The following is a 24,471-nucleotide window of genomic DNA, read 5'->3' on the forward strand; positions in this document are numbered from 1 at the left end:
TCGAATTTTGAGTTTGTTCAACCTTTTGAGAGAAGAAGGACAATTATTGAATAACGGTTCTATGGAGTAAAATTAATTTAGCCTACACTTAAATGTGTAATGTATTAAAAAAATATATAATAAATTATTTAAGCTTCTCCTCTATGTCACTCCAAAGTCCAAAGCCAAAGGCCCTTTGTTTTTTTGTCTATTTCTTTTGGAGTATTATTGTGGAGGATATTGGGAGCAGTAGAGAACTGGTGTGAAAGTTGACAAAATTGACATCAGCTGCCATGTCTTTAGCTTTAGGTATATATAGGTTGTGGTCCACTCGTTTCGGAAATCAAGGCCGGGAATTGAAGGTGGCCTTCTTGATTCTCTGCATTAAAATACGTTTTTTTTTTTTAGCTATGCATTAAAATACCTTCTTTAGTTGAATATAAAAATACTTATAGTATTTACTCTAAAAATATACAATTGTGATGCAGTAAAATATTAGTTTAGAGGTAGGTAGAACATATCTCAGGTATATATAAACGCTACGAGTTTGATTCTTGTTAATATTTTTTAGTTGAGTTTATTGTATATGATCTTTTTAGTGCGAATATTATAACGTAACTTCAAACAACATTTAATACAATGAGTTGTTAAGACTTTGTTTTTTGTTTTTTGTTTTTATAACTTTAAACAACATTTAATACAATGAATAATACATTAATACTATCCTTGCCTTTCATTTTTTACTTAATTTTTTTTCACTCTCGATCCGTGTAATTAATTCAGAAAAAGGGTAGACCACATATTTTAAAGAATTTTTAAGGAAAGCAATATGGGGTACACTACTTATTTTTATTTATTTTTAATGTGTGGTATGATTGTCTCGGGCACGTAAAAATAAGTATTATATAATTCGGTATAATTAAAATAACATGCATGTTTATATATGATTCAAAAGGAATTAATGCTAATCCACATTATAAAAATTGTGCAAATTTTATTCATTTTCCTTAGGTGATGCCAATAAATTTTATCGTATTTGACAAAGTTTCCCTATTCCTATGCATTCATGTAATCTGTTCATCATGGGGCCAATGGTTCCTTCGTTCTTTGGTCTCTCTTTTAAACTTTCTAGGACGGAACCAAGTACAACTGCAAATCGCTTTGAAATCAATGAAACATCACGTGTATATATGGAGAACAATTAAAGGTGAAACGTCGGCAAATCCTAAGCCGCCGTAGTCACCGGGCGGCCCACAAGTTTTACCCTCCGCTCTCCGCTCAAATCTTTGTAGGGGCCCTTGTTTAAGATTCCACCACCAACCACCATACCAAAAGTTCACAGAGTTATGGGTAACTCTAATCAAGATAGCAAGAGATTCACGCTTGTAGTTACAAGGTCACGAATTTAAATTCTTGCCTCCTTAATATAAGTCGGTCAGGTATAGACCAGATAACCTAATCTGATTTACTTCTTTGTGGTCCTTGTCGGTTAGGGTCACAAGGCGATATTTACTTACACTTGAAACGGTTGTGGGGTTTTTCTTGTCGTAAAAAAAAGTCCATAGAGTTATGTCCCAAATGAATAGTTGAGTAGATGAAATATGATTTTCATTCAAAAATTAATATATTTTGATTATTTTACCATTTTTTGGTCTCGTCACACATGATTTTTCTAGTGCTATTTACCTATTATATGTGGTCATGAATTCAAATCCTTGCCTCATTGGTTTGAGCTGGTCAACTATAGGTAATATAGGCTGATTTATTTACTTGTGCTCCTTTGTTGGTTAGGGTCGCAATGCGAGATTTACTCACACTCGAAATGGTTGTGAAGTTTCCCTCGTCGTAAAAAGAAGACCATAGATCAGAGTTATGTTCCAAATAAATAGTCGAGTAGATGAAATATGATTTTCAAACAAGAAACTAATAAATTTTGATTATTTTAAATATTTTTTGGTCGAACACGTCACACATAATTTTTCAAATGCAATTTATCTTTTATGTGTGGTTTACAAGCTTTACAGAGGAGGTTTGCACAATGCATATACTCAGACATTATTGGTTTTCCTCATAAAAAAATCCACAAAGTTATTACCAAATCTCATTTAAACAAAACAAAACATTTTTTTACACTAATATTGTTGATTTCATCTCTTAACTTGCATGATTGGTTGAAAGGGAAAGGAAAAAAAATGATTAAATATTATCCTCCGTATGATTAGGGATATGCATACCAGAAAAAGGAATGGTACATAATGTGTCGACTACAGATACAGAATTTGAAGGTTATTTTTTGAACCATGATTTATAATGCAAGGTAGTTGCTGGTCCATGAATAATTTGCCAAGAATAACACTAAAAAAATTGATCGATGCTTACCTTTAGTTATGATTGAATAAGATTGCTCTGTACATAGGTCAGAAACAAGGTGATAAAAGTGGATAGGGTAGTCTAAAAAGGAAAAGAAAAAAAAAGAAAAAAAAAAAGAGAAAGAGTGGTGTTGATTGCCGACAAGGTAAATGCCCGTGACAAATGTTTGGTTACGATGGATTATTTCACAATGATTGAGGAATCTTATCTTGTTTTCAGGTGTTGTGTCAAAATCCAATGGCCATCCGATTTGCAACTAAACAAGGGAACTTAGCTTCTTTACATATTTCACATGCATGTATTTACGGATTTAATTGAGTTGAGTTGAGTGTGAATATTTTAAATTAAATTTAAATAGACGCTGTTTAAGTTAAAAGTTTTGATTAATTGAGTAATTGGTAAGTGAAATACTAATACAATTATTATTGTGGGTGAGATTACTAGATAGTCAAATTTTACTGGCATAATCTGAATCGAATTTGGATTAGTCTCATAATAGTGGGGATACCGAAGAGCCAAACTATGCAAATGCAACCTGAGCCTATGTCTTAAGGTGGTGGTGATACGGAAAGTGAAACTTTGCAAACGTAATTTGACTATCTCATAGTGGTGGGGGTACTGAAGTGTTAAGTTTTGGAAGTGTAACTCGAGCCAAATCTTGAATAGTTTTACCCTTTCACAGTAGTAAAAATATCAAATGATTCATACTAAAAAGAATGTTTAAGTGATACCTAGATGATGATCTTCCTTCTCCAATTTTTACATTTACACATTAATTATTGCAAATTTGATTATCTAAATTAACATTCATCGAATCGAATCAAACTCAAGTAGTTAATGAGTAACGTGGCACGCATATACATAGTATTAAATTTTGTGTTTACAAGTTTTAAATTTTCATATGATAGATATTTTTAACAAAGCGAACGATATGATGATTTCAACAGATGTTCTGCATAATAATTAGGGTATAAAATTGTCACTTAAAAGTAAGCATTTAAAAACAAATAAATATTAATATAATTATATATATTTTTTTATATAGAATTGAATAAATTAAACTTTCTTTAATTTAAACCTAACCAAAACACATGAAAAGGGCCTTTGGGCCTCTAAGGGATAACCTATTCAATAACGAATCTCACTTAATATCTTTAATTGGTGATTTTAATGTTGTTTAGTGTAATCAAATGTTTGGATGACTATGAATCTTCCGACCACATAAAATAATGGATAAGACACCTCAACACACACATCAAAATTGTTCGATACCTCTTATTCTGATGCCTCCATTCTAAAGTACAGGAAAAGAATGAAAGCATTTTTATCTTATCTAGTAATTGAAAAAAATGATGATGAAAATAGGTTTTTATTTTAGTTTTTCTCCTCTCGTAGCAATTTCTTTTACGTACTCTGTGTAAGTTTCAATTCTTGCTATAGATTGATTGAGACAAGGATTATTGTGTAATTCTTAAAGAGCGACACCGTTTGTGTAAAGCCTACAAAGGCATCGGTGAATTTACTTCTAAAGCAATGATTATTTTAAGACACAGAGTCTTTAAAATAAATTCGTATGTTTTACTTTGCAGACAACTGTAAGGTATAGGGTTTGAATCGTACCAAGGACTAAAAAAGTGAGGTATGAGTTTGACTTTATTATATGCACTAATGTACAAATATTTGGGGACCTGTCTGTTGGACAGGGCCGATAAAGGTGTGGAGAAACAGCAAACCAGAGATACAGAATTGAGAGAGAAAGAAGAAGAAGAAGAAGAATGTCTGTTTATTCAATCCTCAACTGTTCTGCAATCTACATATTTATTACAGCAGGGAGAGGTTGTTAAGAATGGAAAACAGAACAAACAACTCTTCCAAGTTAGTTACAAGGGGTGGTTAAGCTATGTCAGATGTGCTGCACGTGAGGCCTGATGTAGAGCTGCTGTGTGTTGATACCCCCCCGCAAGGTGGAGTGTACATGCTATGTACACCCAACTTGGAAATAAAGTTGCAGAATGTTTTAGGAGCATGAGGCTTGGTGAATACATCAGCCAATTGATTAGTGGTATCAACATGTAGCAGCCTTAGAACTTGCTTTTGTAATTTTTCCCTTACTAGGTGACAATCAATCTCGATGTGCTTTGTTCTTTCGTGGAAGACTGGATTTTCAGCTATGGCTATAGCAGACTTGCTATCACAATATAGTATGGCTGGGGAGTCCACAGGTACCCCTAAGTCTTGCAACAAATAAATCAGCCACTGCAACTCACATGCTGCTGATGCAAGGGCTCTATACTCAGCCTCAGAGGAACTCCTGGAGATGGTGATCTGCTTTTTTGACTTCCAAGAAACCAAGGTGGTGTCAAGGAACATACAAAAGCCTGTGATGGATCTTCTAGTGTCCGGGCATGCAGCCCAATCAGAATCAGTGAAGCCCTTGAGCTGTAGGGAAGATGTTGCTGAGAAAAACAACCCTTGTCCTGGATTTGCTTTGATGTACCTTAATACCCTGTGAGCTGCCTGCATGTGTATGTCAGTAGGGCAATCTAAAAATTGAGATAATTGTTGAATAGCATAGCTGATATCTGGCCTTGTAATAGTCAAATATAACAATTTCCCAACAAGCCTCCTATATTGAGTAGCATCCTCAAGCTTAGTACCACTATTTTTACTGAACTTAGTGGATGTAATCATGGGAGTTTTGGCTGGTTTGCAATGCAGGAAGCCTGTCTCTTCAAGTAACTCTAAAGTGTACTTTCTTTGTGACATACCAATGCCTTTACTGCTCCTGCCAACTTCTAATCCCAGAAAAAATTTCAATAGACCTAAGTCTTTAATATGAAAAGCATCATTCAAATGATTTTTGATTTGCTGCACTTGGTGTAGATTAGGACTTGCAATGACCACATCATCAACATAAACGAGTAAGGCTACAAAATCATCTCCCTTACCCCTAGTAAACAAGGAGGAGTCAGAGACAGCCTGTGTGAAACCCATGCTCAGCAANAGCAATTCATGTGTTAGTTTGATATTCCACTGTCTACTGGCTTGTTTCAAGCCATATAATGACTCAACTAACTTGCATACCTGACCTGGTTTAGGAGGAGTGAAACCAGGGGGTAACTTCATGTAAACTTCTTCATTTAAATCCCCATGCAAGAAGGCATTATTCACATCTAGTTGGTGTAGAGTCCACCCCTTGATAGCAGCAATAGCCAATACCACTCTGATTGTTGTTATCTTGGCAACTGGGCTGAAAGTATCCATATAATCCAATCCAGGTGTTTGAGTATAACCTTTGGCCACAAGCCTGGCTTTGTACCTCTCAACAGTCCCATCTGCTTTTAGTTTAGTTTTGTAAACCCACTTACAACCTATTGGCTCTTTGTTGGGAGGAAGATCAGTGAGTATCCATGTGTTGTTGGACTGCAAGGCAGTAAACTCTGCTTCCATTGCCTTCCTCCAACATTCTTCCTTAATTGCCTCATTGTAACTCTTTGGATCTTTTGCAGCAAGGGAGTTAACTGCAAAGGCTTTGTATGTGTGTGATAGGTTGCCATAGGATAGAAATTTGGAGATATTATGTGGGGATGTATTCTTGACAGCCACATTCTGACAAGTATAATCATTAAGGTAAGCAGGTGTGGTCCTTACCCTAGCTGATCTTCTAGGCTGGTGAACTGTTGTCACATTTGTATCAGAAACCTCATTTGTCTGACTTGGGACTACATGTTGATCTTCATGTGAATTGTGTTCAGCAGTAGGGATGGAAATATGGTCATCAATATCTGGATATGATATACTTTCTGATGGCAGCACCAACATATCAGGCTGTTTACTCTGCAACATCTGAAATGGAAACAAATTCTCATAAAAGGAAACATCCCTGGACATGAAAACCTCCTTTGTATGAGTGTCAAACAACTTGTACCCTTTTATGCCATTTGCAAATCCCAGAAACACACACTTCCTAGCTCTTGGTGAGAACTTGCTTCTATGACAGCTAGGAACAGCAGCAAAGGTTAAGCAACCAAACACCCTAAGGTGTTGATATTTTGGCAATTTATCAAAAAGAATTTGATAAGGGATTTGATTATTCAAGGCTGCTGATGGGAGCCTATTTATTAGATAGACTGCGTGAAGGATGCAGTCTCCCCAAAATTCCTCAGGTAAACTAGCTTGAAATCTTAAGGCTCTTGCCGTAGAGAGGATATGACCATGTTTTCTCTCAACCACACTGTTTTGTTGAGGGGTGTATGCACATGAAGTTTGATGTAGTATTCCTTTATGTTGGTAGAACTCATCCATGAGGAATTCTTTCCCATTATCAGATCTTACACATTTTATATTTCTTCCAAATTGAGTGTTAATCAGCTCACAAAACCCTTGCATAAGCTGCCTTACTTCACTCTTTTTCCTCATGAGATATACCCAGGTGGCCCTACTGTGATCATCTACTAAGGTCAAGAAGTATTGATGACCATAAATGGTGGGGACATGATATGGCCCCCATATATCAGCATGTATGAGATCAAAGCATTTATCTGAAACAGAAATACTGGGCTGAAAAGGCAACCTTCTTTGTTTAGCCATGTGACAACATTCACAAACAGTAGGTTTATCATTACAAACACTATCATCTAAAGTGTGAAGGAATTTTATTTTGCCTTCAGAGGCATGACCCAACCTAGCATGCCACAAACTACAAGCATTGACAGCAGGTTTATTATGAATGAAAGTAGGGAAAACAAGTTGATAAAGTCCTTTCTTCAGCTCAGCCATACCAATCATCCTCCCATGGTGTTGATCCTGTATAACACATTGGTTAGCATGGAAGGTTATGTTGCAGTTGGAACCCCTTATGAGTTCACCCAATGAGATCAAATTATAATGGAACATAGGTACACACAGCACATTCTGTAAAACCAAATCTGTGGACAAACGTATAGTTCCAATATGTGAGACTTGTGCCTTGTGCCCATTAGGTAGATCCACCTGTATTCCCTGAACTTTCTTGCAGATATGTAGTAGATTTACACTACAAACAATGTGGTGTGTAGCACCACTGTCAATAATCCACAGAGAACTAGAATCTGTCAAACTATTGCAAGAAATAACTGTTTTACCTTCCATTTGGACATCAGGAATGAAGTTTGCTGCTATAGTGTTGGCTTGAGGAATAACATCAAGAGGAGTATTACTGGTTTTCTCTCTTTGCATAAACTCCAAGAATCTCTTGTAACTTTCCTGAGTGATAGGTGGATCTGTTTCTAGAATTCCAGCTTCAGTGGTCTGAACTTGGTTGGCTGATGGCATATTTCTGTTTCTTGGCTTCCAACCAGGAGGATAGCCATGTTTTTTGTAACACTTTTCAATGGTATGTCTTGTATATCCACAATAGCTACATACAGGCTTTTGTTTTTGATAGGTGTATGACCTCTTGTTGTCAGATTTAGTAAAAAAAAGCTGTTGCCCCTGCTAGGTTGTCTCCCAGACTGTTAAAAAAAGCTGTTGCCCCTGCTAGGTTGTCTCCCAGACTGTTCATTCCAATACTGACCTGCCTCTCTTGTTGTGAGATCATAGCAAAGGCCTCTCCAACATCAGGGAGAGGTTTCATCAACATAATCTGGTTCTTAGTACTGGTGTAGTTTTCATTTAGGCCAATGAGAAAGGATGACAGCATGTCATTCTCCAGGTGCATTTTGATTTTTTCAGACAACTTGTTCCCACATTCACAGTTCAGAGGGCATTCACAACAAGGAACAGGTCTCAAAATAAAGAGTTCATCCCATAACAACTTCAATTGTGTAAAGTACTCATTTATGGAAGAATTACCTTGTTTTGTTTGGTAAATCTCAGCCTGGATTTCAGCGATCCGAAGAACATCTTGTTGGCTGAACCGTTTCTTCAAATCTTTCCACACACCTTCAGCAGTATCAATCCATAGCACACCGCGTCCAACGGTGGGTGAAACTGCTCTAAGGATCCATGACAGCACCATTGTGTTGCATTGGTCCCAATAGTAGTACCTTGCATCAGTGGTATTTGGAATCACAATTGTTCCGTTCACTATGCTCATCTTGTTCTTCGACCTCAGCGCCATCTCCATAGCCCTCGCCCATGGGTGGTAGTTTGACCTCCCTTCTAGCTGAACACTGACCAATTGCAGAGCCGGGCTCTCATTAGGGTGGAGATAGAGAGGATTTTTGCGATCGTTGGGATCAAAAACTGCTTGATCGACTGCTGGGATCGGGATCGGAATCGGAATAGGGTTTGGAGGATGATTTGCTGTACCAGCTTGGTTTTCATTCCCACCAAGTTGAGTGGACTGTCGAACCATGTTTATCGCCGGTGAACGCCACGCCATTGATTCAGAGCTCTGATACCATGTGGAGAAACAGCAAACCAGAGATACAGAATTGAGAGAGAAAGAAGAAGAAGAAGAATGTCTGTTTATTCAATCCTCAACTGTTCTGCAATCTACATATTTATTACAGCAGGGAGAGGTTGTTAAGAATGGAAAACAGAACAAACAACTCTTCCAAGTTAGTTACAAGGGGTGGTTAAGCTATGTCAGATGTGCTGCACGTGAGGCCTGATGTAGAGCTGCTGTGTGTTGATAAAAGGGGCCACGTCTAGTACCCGGTGGCTAGGGGATTGTTTGGCGGGGGCCGATAAAGCCCCTAAGGACCAAGTCCAACACACAATCTGTCTCGAACAATGTGATGGCGATCTATAAGTAAAGAAATAAGTTGCGCCTTCACTACCAGTTATAGCTTTTGCCGTGAGTGATAAGCACTTGATCCTAACCCTGCCCAGCCCATAATTAATTACTTTTTCTATCAATTTTTTTTAAAGCGGCGATGAACCCTCAAATTTAAATTTCAAATATATAAAAACTGGGTTGCTTTCAACAAGGAATTGAATTATTAATATCAGATTCAGATGTTCCAAACTTTGGTTGCTGTTATGAATATAATTATTTATATGTGGCCATTATCCCAATTATTGTATTTTTAGATCCATGAAGGGTCAAGTGTCCTTTGGAGTATCGAAGGGTCAAGTTTATTTCCTATATATAGGTTCATATGTTCATTTGTAAGATAGACTCTCTGAATGATATCAATAATAATCCCTCAGCTCCCTTCTCACCATACTCTTGTTCTGATCTAATCTTCTCTGATGGTTGCTTGTAATTCTTCTAGTTTGGTGCATTTTCATTTATATTTACAACACGTTATCAGCACGAGTGCTCTAAATCAAATGCACAAAAATCCCACAACCCAGAACCTCTATCTCGCCGGAAAACACAATTTTTCCGGTAAGACTCAGATCGAAACTAGTGGCCACCGTTTGTGACCACCACGACCGTCGCCCCCGGCCGGAAGCAAAGAAAAAGAAAACCAAACCCAGCCGAAGGCTCCACCACCACAACGACGCCACTGACACCTATTTACTCCGTCGTTCCTCCCTTCGGCAAACACAAGGCAACAGTAGCATGCTGGACCTCATCTCCTCCTCTGGTGACGGCGAACAAATCAGACAGTGGCAATCCGACTTTGCGGCGGAACTGTGACGACGGCGATCTCGGAGCAGCCTCGCAGGTCGCCATTTCCTCCATCGTTTTTCGCCGGTCACCGCCTCCATCGCCTCCATTGTTTTTCGTTGGTCGCAGTCCAGGTCGCGATTACCTCCATTGTAGTCGCCGGCCGCAATCGCCGACGTCTCTCTCTCCGGTTACTTTTGTCCAGAAGCAAACAAAGAAGATGATGGACTGCAGTCACGACATGGAGTTGATGAGGGGGAAGATGACGAAAATGAAAAAGAAAAGGAGACAAAGAATCAGAAAATAAGGGAGAGAGGAAGAAAAAGTGGAAAGAAACAAAACGTAAAAGACAAAAGAAGGAGAAAGTGGGTGAAAGAAAAGAGAAAGAAATAAAGGAAAATGACAAAAGCTACACTTTGTTTATTTATTTGTTTTGCAGGAAATGTTGAAAAGCAAAAGTTGCTAACTTTTGCTTCTTTTCAAGTTTTCAACCATAAAACAGGGAAGAATAAAACAAAAGAAAAATATTCTTTTTTTTTCTCCTTCAATTTCGGCCAGAACATGGGATGCCAAAATTAAACAAAAACCCAATTGTTTTGTTTTCTACTTATTTAGATTTGTTTGATTCACAGGTTCCCTATCAAGGTGATTAAGAGGCTAGTAAGTGTTGACAAGAATTTTGGCATCGAGGCACATAACCTTTAAGCAATTGCGGAGCACACAGAAAATAATTATTCGGTTCATATCGGAGATTTTGTCCATACTCCGATGAGGTTTGCTACCTCCTCATATTTTAATATGATAAAATATTATTCATGCCTACATGTCATATATTCATATGATAGTTGTTATGTGTAAATAATTATTTTATGTACTAGTCACATGTATTATGCATTGTCATATTTTCTTAAAATTATCATTATGGCATGATAAGAATATGGTCTATATATTTGCATGATGATTAATTTTTGAGAGCATAATTGAATATTGTCACACACTTTTTAGATCACCATTTCATATATTATATAATGATGTATATATATGAATATTATGTGACAATTGTTTTTGTCTCAATTTGCTCCATTATGGTTTATAAATATATGCCATATGATTTATCCCATTTGCTATAAATATTTTGATATGCTTATCAAAATTATGAGATTAATATGCATGCGTATTTGGTATATGCTATCCATAAATATCATATGTTGAAAATGGATGTGAACTATGATATTTAATGTGATGCCTAAATTTTAAAGGCTATATATATATGCTTGAAAGAAGCATATTAAATGATCAAGTTGATGAGGAAGTTTAAGATGAACAATAAGTCATAATGTTTTTAATTGTCAGTAGTATTATTGGGAGGAGGAACATCTTCATCTAACAAAGCAAGTACTTCCTGTATGTCCTCCGGTGCTAATTCAGGAATATCAGGAAATATAGGAGCTTGTGATGAACTCTCAGGAATAGTAGAAGGAATAGCTGCCGGATCTATATACCTTCTCTTTTTAGAACTATTCCTGTCACATTTGTCTCTGAGTCTTGTTGTTGCCTCAGCCAATTCTATGTTTGGATTCTGTAGAATCGCTTGCTTCTCATCTTCTAGCCCCTTTATTACCCTTTGCAGTTCAGCTTGATCTTTGATTTCACCAAATTCCTACACCACAAATTGTTAAACCTACTTCAATAATATCAAGTTGAAAGAAAATTAGAAATTACCTGGACATTTGCTAATAGCCTGTCCAAACTCACAAGTTTCCGATAAGGCCAGTAGGCAATCCCTACTTCCCTACATTTTTTCTTGAAAGTTGCTCGCCCGACCTGCAATTCTTCTGCAGCTTGATCAGCGGTCAAATAGAAATATTTAGAAAACTTTTCAAAAGTTAATGTGGTAGTATCACAAAAGGTTCTTCTAGTCCTTTTTCTCCCAATAAATACATTGGCATTTATATTTGCTACATCTACCGCTGTAATGGTATTATCTTCCTCTACCACTACAGTATTGCTTTGGTCTACAGCCACAACATCTGTAACTGCAGTACCTGCATTAATAGCTATAAGTTAATATTACACTTATAGAATAAGAATTCTTGAAAATGGTTGAACCCTTACCAACTATCTCGTTCAATTCTGGTGGAGCATTCTCAAAATTTTCGACAGAAGTATGATCTATACTCTGTGCACTATCCCTTAACGGCGATAGGTGAATCTCATCCCAAAAGGAAGAATTATCCTGAGATGAGGAATGAGTAGTATTTGCCATTTGCAAAAAGTGCAAAGGAAGTAAAACAAGTAATGAGTCTAGAACGGGGAATGCTCAGAAGTGAATGTGAGCGATTGAATGGAAAAAGGGAAAAACGAATAATGATTTTATAGCAATGAGCAATCGGTATAAGAATACTAATACTGTTTAAACCGATTGAGTATTTCAAAGTTGGTTGTCCCGTGAAAAGATAACAATTACCGCATCTTACTGTTTACAACGATTGCGTTTTTTTTTAAAAACATCTTTAGGGAATACTGATTTGTCAGGGCTAACATTGATTTGGGCTAAATATTGATAAGTCAGACAGTAGTCTCCCTATTTGCATGATTATTTTATGTAGCATGCTTAAATGAAAATTTTCAAATTATATGGGAGTCTAATTTGATATACTACTGTTTATGAAATCTGACACACTGCATATCATGATTATTCCCCATACACCTAGTACGTACGTGATAAACATTTCCCAAATCTGCGTTTATATTCTTTGTATGCAGTCTATTTTACTATATCACCACCATAGCGTATCTCTAGGGGCTATTGAATGAAACTAGGTATATATATATATGACGATCATAGAACACCGTCTGATTGTCTAAATACCTAGAGCCTATTATTAGGGATCAATAGATACGCTGATTGCATACTTAATGAAGATCGATTCTCGGCATTAGGGGGAGATAAGGCCCAAATTTAATGAAATGCCGAGAAGTTTCATGGAATGGAAAAATCTTCATTAGTTAAATCCACGTACTAGTTATACTGAACTAGAAGTTCAGAGAGATAACTGAACTAGAAGTTCAGAAGATAATCTATTTGCAATATTAGCAAATAATCTGCCAAATATATAAACTGATCATGCTGATCAGAAAAGAGTGACTAGGTCCTATATATAATCCCTAATTTGGACCGAATATCTCTACTGATACTCCTTGACGCCAGAAGTGTTGGAGGTCTATCAGTTTATGAGATAAGGAACACAATACTAGATCTAGTAAAATAAACATTGTCACTCTTATCTTGATAAGAATTACGTCCTGAAGACGTTCGTCTAGATGACGAAAACCCTAGTAAGGTGCACCGATCAAACATAATACTAGGGATGCGGAACGCCAGATCCTAATATCTTTGGGAAATGTCAACGATCTGGTTAATTTAGAAATTGTCATGAATGTGGGAGAAAATTATAATAGTTGTCGACAACACAAGCCTATATAATTGCTCATTTAAATAAACTGGATCCAGGTGAGGTGCTAGAAGCATCCTCATTATTGAATATTTAAAAGAGCAATTAAAGCATAGCTCAACTCGCTAAATACATTCTCTTTATAACACACACCATAAGGAGTTGCTCTACTCAGGCTGAGAAGATTACTTAGTAGGTGAGCAATCCTGACGAGGAATTGCCCTACTTTGTAAAATATATATAATGGGTGAGCAATCCTGACGAGGAATTGCCCCATGAAAATTATATGAAAGGTGAGCACCCTGAATATGTGTGTTTACACGAAAGAGAAATGAGAATGATGAGGTGGTATAATATAAAGCGAGTTTTGTAGCTCATGGTTCACGCAGAGACCCTTGATTGATTTTAATCTCCCACGTAGGATGACATTAAGTTCCGCTACATAACATCATTGGCAGAATGATAAAATTAGATATGCAGTTGATAAACGTCATGACCGCATAATTATGGGTCATTAGACTGAGTAATTTCCTTCTTGAAGAAGGAAATGAATATGAGTATATTACGTGTCATTATGTGATCTTTAAAGGGTTGCGACTGGAGAAGTTACTCTCTCAAGTAGTAGGGTAATGAGCCAGAAGTGTTCTTTAAAGGGTTTCTAATGAGCGTGGAGTTGCTACATTTGATAATGTTATCTTATGCCTAAAAGACGGAATTTTTGAACGAAAGGCTTGGGAAACCCCAAGTATTATCTCGACCTGAAGATCGAGCTTCTTCTTGAAGAAGTTTTTATACACCAGTTAGCCTACTTGAAAAATGCCGTGAATATGAATAAGTATCATTTAACGGTTATATCTCTTGAAGTAGATAAGGAACCGTTTAGACTCATGATACTTATCACACTAACGGTTGTATCTCTTGAAATAGATAAAGAACCGTATAAGCTCAATGAGTATAATAAGGATATCGAAAGTCCATTAATTCATTATCGTTGGAGCACCATATAGGGACCAGAAGTTCCATAATCGCATCAGGTCTGATATTTTATATGCGATGAAATTTATAGCAACATTTAGTGCTTCTCCTATAATGAAATATTGGAACAGTGTTTAACACATCCTCCAATATCTTTGAGTTACAAAAGATTTTGGCATTTATGTGAGAAACCAATATATGGTTTTAATGGGCTACTTGGGTACTGGCTATTATTATTTTGATCCCAACGATGCCAAATCCCCAAAACTGGTTATACTAGATTTTAGCACCATTGTCTTATAAGGAGACAATAAAGATAGTGTTGCATCTATAATAAATGGGTATATTATAAAGTTTTACTAGACATTATGATGTCAGTATTATACCCACGTGAGCTCTAGAAGAGTCACGGGATTATTCACCCCATTAATAGTTGGACATATTTGTTCACAAAATCCCTTTCTATATTTTGGATATATATTTCATATAAGGGATTTGAAGAATGTTATCTTCAGGGGGAGTATCATTTACTTGAAGTATGAATATTATGCCTTGAAGTTTATATTGGGGTTATGGTTGCACTCTTTTTCCCTTAGCTAAGTTTTTTTCCCACTGGGTTTTCTTAGCGTAAGGTTTTTAATGAGGCAACCGGTGCAACACATAATTTAACATATATCATGTACTCTTTTCCTCATTAGGTTTTTCCCACTGGGTTTTTCTAATGAGGTTTTTAACGAGGCATGAGTATGGTATAGTAATCTTGAAGATTATACACTGAAAGTTTATGACTGGTTATCCTGAAGATTAGACCCTGAAGGTCATGAATGATTTATGGTTGTACTCTTTTTTCCTTAGCTAAGTTTTTCCCACTGGGTTTTCTTAGCCTAAGGTTTTTAATGAGGCAACCCTATATAACAGATACTTTGAAATACATCATGTACTCTTTTTCCCTTGACTAGGTTTTTTTTTCCACAGGGTTTTCCTAGCAAGGTTTTTAATGAGGCATGAATATGGCGAGATAATGGCCAAGGGGGAGTGTTATGAATATAATTATTTATATGTGGCCATTATCCCAATTATTGTATTTCTAGATCCATGAAGGGTCAAGTGTCCTTTGGAGTATCGAAGGGTCAAGTTTATTTCCTATATATAGGTTCATATGTTCATTTGTAAGATAGACTCTCTGAATGATATCAATAATAATCCCTCAGCTCCCTTCTCACCATACTCTTGTTCTGATCTAATCTTCTCTGATGGTTGCTTGTAATTCTTCTAGTTTGGTGCATTTTCATTTATATTTACAACAGTTGCGTCTTTGTCGTCCCCAAAGAGCAATTTAAAATCATGACGACTTTACTTTTTTGACCCACCAGTCTTTATAAGTTGCGATCATATAATTACAATTTTCTCAATCATCATTGACTTATAGTGTGAGACATAATTTGATATAGTTTCTCTCAAATTAAACTTAGAATTTACAAATTTTTTGAATAAATTAAAGCTATGCGTTGAGATAATCTTTCATATATGCATTAGTGTCATTTTGAGTTATTGTAATGTAAAATATAAGAACCACTAATCAGACTATAAGAATAGCTCCGAAACTTTGTACGGAGTGACTGAAAAAGTTAAATATGATTTTGTATATGAAGGTCTTGACTATCTTTTTGGTTGAGTTCGTCCATTGTAGAGGGTATATGATTCTTTGCTTTTGAGAAAGCGCTAACATTGGAGCAACGTAGTGTAGAAAAAACTATAATTAAAATGATAGGCTATCGCCTAAAAAACACCTCACCACTCTCTCCATCTCGTGATTGATAAAACCAACATATATCATATTTTAAATCTTAAATTGACTAAATTTGATAATTAACTTTTTATTTTTATTTTTGGATTCAACGTTGAGAAAGCAAAATAAATGTCGATTGACACTCTAGCTAGGCTCTTTTTGGTATCAAGTAACTCTTTTTCAATTGGATGACTTCCTTTTGAACCTTATTAAGCATCATAATTCTTTTTTTAAGTTTCCCATTCGCTTGTTTGGAAAGGGTCCTTTGCTACATCATAATAGCGGACAACTCTAACTCTGAATAGCGAGCTTTCATTGTCTTCTCAACAAAAATACCAATGGTAAAACATTTCAGCCAAGATCTTAATTTAATCACAAAAGTTACCTCAACAAGAGAGTTAATTAAAAATCATCATCTCTTGTAAAATTGTATCCGCAACAAGTATCCAACGTAACTCTCTCGATGCCACTAACAAATAACAATGATATTGTGAGGACTAATTTAATCCACTGTTGCAAAAATCCTCGTCTAGGCCGCCTAGGCACTCCTAGACCGAGGCGAATTGCTCCCTAGGCGTCCGCCTAGGAAGCTGCCTAATGCCTAACTCGGCCGACTGGGCCGAATTGGTGACTGACTGGGCCGAATTTGGCCGAGTTAACTCGCCCAACTCGGCAGAGTTAGCCGAGTTAACTCGCCCAACTCGGCAGAGTTAGCCGAGTTAACTCGAGCGCGTCGGCCTTGTTAAATTTATTATTATATTTATATATATTTAAATTTATTTATTTGCCAAAGACCTTGTGGTCTAGTGGCACCCGGTGTCCCGATTTACACGGAGGCAACTGTTGACTCTTTGTGCTTCAGTAGGAAAATACTACATTGTAACAGAGTCAGTATCACTAAAAAAAATTATTTATTTATATAAGTAAGAGATATATATATATATATATATATACCTTCAGTTTATTGTTTATGTGTCTGTAAATAAATTAAAGACACATCATCTGTTAATTAAGGACATATATATAAAATGGTAACCGAAGAATTATTAATTGTATGTACATGATAAGTTAATTGTAGACACATAATTTTTAAACTAAAATTTATAATGTAAAATGAACCATGATCCATAGTATAACAATTGTTTCCAGTTGAAACCACCATGCAATTCCTAGTTGTGCTAAGCCCTATCTAGCTAACAAATTTGGGCTAAATTGGGGAAGATGTCTATTCAATTTGGGCTGAATGGGTGGTGCGAGATTAAACGCAAGTCAGCATCTGGTTCCTTTCACTTGTAAAGCAGAATACAGAGAATACTATACCCTAACCGAAGTTATAGAAGACCCAGGTATCTCTACTATAATTGGTTTCACCATTCTCGTGTTACACGAAGAACTGCAAAAAAGGAGTTAGACGCTGTCACACATAATTAAGTTAGGTTCTGTTTAACATGCCTAGTTAAAAAGTTAGCTGAAACTTAAAAATTTATATTCGAGCATCAATCCTTTTCAAAATAATGTCTCTACTAAAACTTAAATCCATGATCTTTTAAATGGGAGAATCATTTTGTGTCACTAGACCATAAAATCATTGACAATTTGACCACTTAATACTCATAACAATGTATATAAATATATTACATCCACGAACGTAACTCACCAATCAGTGCACATGACTTGTTGGAGACGATGACCTACGACGACCATTCCCATATATGCAGAATATGATAAAAAGTGTTTTTTTTTTCCTTGCCGAAAGTGCTTTTGGAATACTTATCTCTGCATATCCCTTCCCCTGGAATGGGAATCATTATGGGGTGATGATATGATGCATTTGGTAATGGCGTATAAGACGTGATGTCAAGTTAAGGTGTTGCTAGCTTCTCCTGCAACCACTCAATCGAGTCTTTCGAAACACGAAAACTACTAGTTTTAAAGTTTGAATAATTTTTGTTAGTTGACCGATTTAGGGCACACCTCGTTAATTTTTGGAGCACAAAAAAGATAAATCAATCTAGATTGTGTACAACTAACTTACTAAAACAAAGAAAGACAATAAACGGATTAGAGACCTATATTATTGACCATACATTTTCACCCTTTATTATCATCTCATTTGGTTCAAATGCAATAAACCCTTAACACATGTTATTTTTATCAAATAAGTCAAATTTACCCGTTATTAGTAAAATTATACCGTTGACCACCATTTTTTTCGTTGACTAGCATTTATTTATGATTTGTCTCGCCCCAATGAAATTTTATCGGAAAAATTGATCATTGACCAAATGGTCGCCTTCTCTAGCAAAGGCGACCAATAAAGGTCGCCTTCTCCGGATAAGGTGATCAGAAATGGTCGCCAGTAAAGATCACCTTCTCTGGAGAAGGCAACGACAAAAGGTCGTTCTCCCTGGAAAAGGAGACTAGAAGTGGTTGCCGCCAGAGATTCGTCGAATCTTTTACGAGAATTGGAATGACCGCTTATAATAGGTTGGTAACTAGTTAGTGGATTTAATTGCACGAAAATAACATATTTGAGGGTTTAATTACACTTTTTAAAAAAAAAGTTTAGAGCATCCAAAATAATGGATTTTAGGAGGTTTTTTGTGGGTCCTGGTGTGATGTGGAGGAGAGAGAAATAGTAGAGAGAAGATTTGAGATAACACGGTTTTTTGCCTCCAAAGTGGGACCCACAAAAAAAAAAAAACTCCCCAGTCTACGTGAGGCGCACCACAAGCGCCCCAGCCAGGCGCATGCACGGGGGTATATTATATATAGTTGGAACATTTATGTAATTGGTAGTTAATTTATTAATTGAGGTATATAATATGTTAACCACATGTACATAGTATGTTAATTGTAATAGATATTAATTTATTAACTAAAAATAAATTAAGATCAAATGGTAGCCGATCAGAATAAAAAATGCAAGCCGGACCTCGTCCATAGTATAACAATTTAGGACACATATATACTATAAGAGTTCACCAATTGTTATACCATAGACAAGGGTCCACCTTACATTGTAGACCTTGGTACAAAAATTACGTGTTTGAGCTTAATATATTATGTGTCTTTAATTTATTTACACTCACATAATTGATTCCCTACAAATACATCATATGTTAACTGCAACACATCATCTGAATGTTATTTTGGACGAAGATGAATCTTAGTGCATTGCATAATTTGTCCGAAACTTATTGGATGCTCCAAAAGACAAACAACATGTAGATGTTCTCTAGACTTTGGACAGTAATCCAATTGTACCCTGGCCCATAAAAATAAATTAAAAAAAAAAAAACAAAAAAGAAGCATAAGTATACTTGTAGCTAACTAAGCTAAGTAGTAAAATTCCCATAACATCTACCTATTGCTTTTACTCGATAAAGTAAATAGAACGAATAAAGATTATGACCCACTTTTTCTTGAATCAATCATGGAGTAAAAAGCTGTGTATATATAGAATTAACCATCCCATATCATGGCAATTCCATTGCATGGAAGGAAAAATTACGAACCTCATTCTCCGCAAAGAATAATGCATGGAAGACGACTGAATAACTTGACTTGGACTAATGAAGGGAGAGAAATACAGAATCCAATCCTTAGCTATCCCATATAAATACCTCTCCTTGGGCTCTCTCCAATCCTCACCCACAGTCCAAGAAATTAAACTAAAGCCTCTGAAAATGGCGACTAAGTTAGAGGTTTGCAGAAGGTGTGGGTTTAGGATGGTGGTGCACTTTTCGGCGCTGTCTTTCCGGTGTCCGGCGTGTCAGGCGGTGATGCATCTCCGGCCGCCGGAACCCAGGAGGTGGGCGGCGCCGGCGGTGCAGCCGCCGCCTCTGTCGGTTCATGGGCGGCGGCGAGCGGTTCTGTGCGGTGTGAGCTACAGAAATCATAAGAAGAGCCTTGCGGGCAGTGTGAATGATGTTGTTGCGATGAGGAATCTTCTTGTTAAGAGACTGGGATTCCCATATGCATCTGTTGTTGTCCTCACAGGTGAGCAAAAAAGTTATCAGGTTTTGTTGCTTTTGTATCTGTTTTTTTGGGCACTTTTGGTTGCTAGGACTTTTGTCACATCTTTATCTATTGATGGACTACTATTTAAAAATAAAAATAAAAAAATTGTCTCTTAGCTTTATATTTCTTACAATTTTTAACTTTTTTTCTGATGAGATTTCTGACTAAACACCAATAAAAACTCATCAGAATGATTACAACTAGTAAAAACTTCTAAGTTGATGACCAATAGTGAAAAATTAATATATAATTAAGAGCTATAATTGAAACCCTCCCCGTCCCACCCCGCCTCGCCTCCACCCCAAGTTTTGGTTCATTTCCATCTCTATCCTTAACTATAATGTTTCACACTAATAATAGTAGTATATCAATTTTGACAATAATATAACTCCTCCCCCCACTTTTATATATATAGTTCCTCAACTTTTGTTTCATTTCCATACTATTATGTTTTTCACTATTATTCCATCAATTTTAAGTTTTTTCACTAAACACCACTTGAAAACTTGTTGAGAAATAATTAATACAGGTAATATTTAGTTAAAAAACTTCTCAGAATGGTTAGAGCAACCCCATTAGGAGTTTTTTTAGTGATTTTTGCGGTAGGAACAAACTAGGCAACATGTTTTTGACAGATGGGGAAGACCAGGTGGTTTTTACACAATTTTTCTTCCTGTAAATGTTGGTTTTTAGTGAAACCTACTCGAAGAGAAAAAAGGAAAAAGCAAGGCCATTTTTCGCACGTTGAACGCAACATGCTCGCCCCAGTAGGCGCGTGTATAGCATGCACCATGCTTAGCGTATCCAAGTATTTTTTTGTCAGAAATTGTTTATTTTTCCTCTCTTCTCTCTCCTAATTGGCTAACAAAAACTCCAAAAAAAACATTTACTATTCAGCTTGCTCTTAAATCTTGTAAGAAAAACAAAGTTCAAAGAATTAATATGAAAAAAAAAAACATGTAAAAACACTAGAAAAGTTGAAGGACTAATAAAAGCAAAAACAACCCAAATTTGCACACATCCAACAATGGTAATATGGTAGTTGTGATCATAAGTAGTAAGACACTAAAAACCTTAATTGATGCAAAGTGCAGAGGATGAAAGAGACCCAAGGAGAGTCCCAACGAAGAGGAACATCCGAGACGCCATGCGGTGGCTGCTCTACGGATCCCAGCCAGGGGATTCCCTCCTGTTTTACTACTCCGGCCATGGCTCCCAAATCCGCGAGCTTACGAGGAACGAAATGGACGGCCACGATGAAGCACTGTGCCCCCTTGACTTCGAGACTGAGGGGAAGATACTTGACGACGAAATCAATGAAACAATTGTGAGGCCACTTCCTCCTGGGGCTGTGCTTCATGCTATCATTGACACTTGCTTCAGTGGGACTTTTCTTGATCTCTCTCATGTCTGCAGAATGAACAGGTAGCTAGCTAGCTCACTCTTTAATTTTTTCTGCATGCACTATATCTATTGTTATGTATAGATATTAGATATACCTTTGTTTCGCATTGAATTTCGATTAATTTAACACTGTATGACTGTAATTGGGGTCGAGTTTTTACTTGTGCTAGGTTAGAAAATCTTTAATTTGTTCACTTTTTTGATCACTTGAAAAAGTGGACGAAAAGTTAGGGTTATATCAGTTTCAGTCTTTTTCCAGGAAAATTCTTTTCTTGGTGCCAATAGTTGTTTTTATTTATTTATTTATTTATTTTAGTTCCTAGCCATTAATGGTTACAAATTATTAGGGTAGCAATGCATATTTGCTAATGACCTAATCGGTCAAATTTTGTAGTGATTCCGATGAATGGTTTGTTATAATAATGGGCAATTTTTTGGATTTCAAAAGTGGTGGAACACGTGATTTTTTATGGTAAAATTTTAAACTATTTTTGAGTGGGTAAAAAAGTGTTGATGACTTAATTGATCAAATTTTCGGATTATCTAAAAAAGTGATCAGTATTACTGATAACGTTGATGGGTGATTGGTAATATCAGTGCCCAGTATTCTAGATCCCGAAAGTGGTGAAAAACAACCATTTTATGACAAATTCATGATTTTCAAATTGGATGGTAAAAATTCTTGCTATGTGAAAAAGGTTCACATTTGAAACCTTACTTAGGTATCAAGTTTGAATCTTTACTCGCAATTGAACTGTCAATTGTTGGTAAAATATACATAGTTGATAGTTATATGATGTGAAACAGGGAAGGATACTATTCATGGGAGGACCAACGCATGCCATATGGCCCTTATAAAGGTACACAAGGAGGGCTAGCAATCTCCATTAGCGCCTGTGATGACCATCAGAACAGTTTAGGCACCTCGGTTAGTACTTATCTCCCTCCCTACACATCAAGATTGGATCGAAGTCACGTGTAAACGCGTAAGGATTGAGTACATGAATATAGCCGGCCCGATTTTATTAATAAACTCAACTAACTAACTTCTGTTTACACACGTGACCTCGAGTCAATCTTAAATCTAACAAAAAAGATTGAGCATATGAATATAGTTCGATTTTATTCATAAACTCAACTAACTAATTAACTTTTGTTACACACGTGACCTCGGGTCAATCTTAAATCTGACAAGCTAATTAAGGATGTTTGACGTATATGCATATATGCAGGCGTTGACAGGTATTTCAACTGGTGCACTGACTTACAGCTTTGTGCAAATTCTGATGCGTGAACCGCGGTTGACGTATGGACAGCTGCTCATTGCCTTAAGGAACAGAGTCTTGGAGGTGCAGAAAGCTGGGCTTAATAGTGGAAATGCTCCTAAAAGTTTCTCACAGGTGAACTAAAATCTCTGTGTGATTATGAATTTCTGATTTACTACCAAATATACATGCTACCTCTCTCGGTTGAGTCGGTAGCAAAATATCTATCTAGTACGATTTACTTTGCTGTGTAGTTTGTAGATGAACAATTACACGTATGGGAGCAGATTTTAGTGCAGACTTTTGGAGAGTGACTATGGACTTTTTTCGTAGTCCAAAAAAGAGTGAAAGGATTAAATTATTAGGTTTCCTAGCCATCAAATTGTTAGACGAACTTTTTAGGTGGGTTGATCTACTTTTCACTAGTAGTCGGAAATAGTCATGAGCAATTTTTTTGATTTCAAAAGTGGTGAGAAAGTTGGTTAGAAATCTGATTTCTGATAACAAATTAGAATATTTTCTATTAGATTTTTCAGCTTATTATGATTTTCGTGTTTGAACCTAACCCGAATATTCATTCATAGATATTAATATATACTCAATTATGATGTGCAGGAACCACAACTCTCCTCTTCCGAGCCATTTGAGGTTTACTCTAAGCCGGTTGTTATATAGGGAAACCAGGCATGGAGTGGATGGTATATCCCAGGAAAAGTTACATTATTTCCAAAAAGAAGGATATAGTCTTTTTTTTTTTTGTTTCATATATGGTACTGATAAATTTATACTATTATGTAAAATGAGACTATTCTAATAAAGTCTCAGTCAGACCTATATAGCGGCTTTTCGAGTGTTGCTATGTTAGTCACTACCGTTGTTATCAATGTTTTGTTAGTACAAGTATATATACAAAGTGTGGTGTGTCTGTTTTAATGTTGTGTACAATTCACATAAGATACCATACTCCATCCATATATATATGATTATATTCTTGGAACCTAGAAAGCAAAAAGTGCAGTTTTTTCTTGATGCCCATCCAATTATAAAAAATGAATTAAATAAACTTGCCAGAAGAATCAGATAAGGCTGAATCTGGTTCTCCAATACAGGTAATCAAACATATATATTTAATTTAAGAAAAATGAAATCTGGTTAATTGTATATGTCCGATATATGCACGGTGTCTCCCCCAGGTTTTTTTTCTTTTTGAGTACTACTGACTCGGTTACAATGTGTATCTGTTCATAGCTACTTTCTCAACCTAATGAAGTTACAAAGAGTCAACAGTTGCCTCCAGTGAGGCTCGAACTCACTCCCATCATTCACGTGGGAGTGTTAACTGGGACACCGGTTACCACTAGACCACAAGGTCTTTGGCTAGACTTAACTTAGTTGATTTGTGATTCGACTTAAATTAAATGTTATGATTGGGGACGGTAGTGTGCGAGTTCAAATCCCACTTGAAGCATGTATAGAAAAAGGTTCAAGATTACTAGAAGGTGCACGCATGATGAAGACTAGGATCCCCCTAGGAGGTGAATGAGAGAGATAGAGAGAGAGAGGCAGCACTTGTCCTACAGACTCGTTGCTGATAAGTTAGGTCTCACGGAAGGGCGGACCCTTAACTCTACGACAACTCTTTAGGCCTTGTTCGTGCATTTTAAAAGA

The 24,471-nt window shown here is 36.4% G+C and overlaps 2 protein-coding genes across 2 annotated transcripts; one reads left to right on the plus strand and one right to left on the minus strand.

The window, feature by feature from the left end:
- Positions 1-11,234: 11,234 nt before the first annotated feature.
- LOC116029916 (protein RKD1-like) lies at positions 11,235-12,158 on the minus strand. Its single transcript, XM_031271962.1, has 3 exons — positions 12,008-12,158; positions 11,615-11,937; positions 11,235-11,552 (listed from the first exon to the last, which is right to left on the minus strand). The coding sequence occupies exons 1-3, from the start codon at positions 12,156-12,158 to the stop codon at positions 11,235-11,237; spliced, it is 792 nt and encodes a 263-aa protein (XP_031127822.1).
- Positions 12,159-19,785: 7,627 nt separating this feature from the next.
- On the plus strand, positions 19,786-23,800 carry LOC115996284 (metacaspase-1-like). Its single transcript, XM_031235478.1, has 5 exons — positions 19,786-20,113; positions 21,229-21,559; positions 22,346-22,466; positions 22,771-22,938; positions 23,419-23,800. The coding sequence occupies exons 1-5, from the start codon at positions 19,801-19,803 to the stop codon at positions 23,476-23,478; spliced, it is 993 nt and encodes a 330-aa protein (XP_031091338.1). The 5' UTR covers positions 19,786-19,800; the 3' UTR covers positions 23,479-23,800.
- The last annotated feature ends 671 nt before the right edge of the window (positions 23,801-24,471 follow it).

This window comes from Ipomoea triloba, chromosome 1, assembly GCF_003576645.1.
Source record: "Ipomoea triloba cultivar NCNSP0323 chromosome 1, ASM357664v1".
Lineage (NCBI taxonomy): Eukaryota > Viridiplantae > Streptophyta > Magnoliopsida > Solanales > Convolvulaceae > Ipomoea > Ipomoea triloba.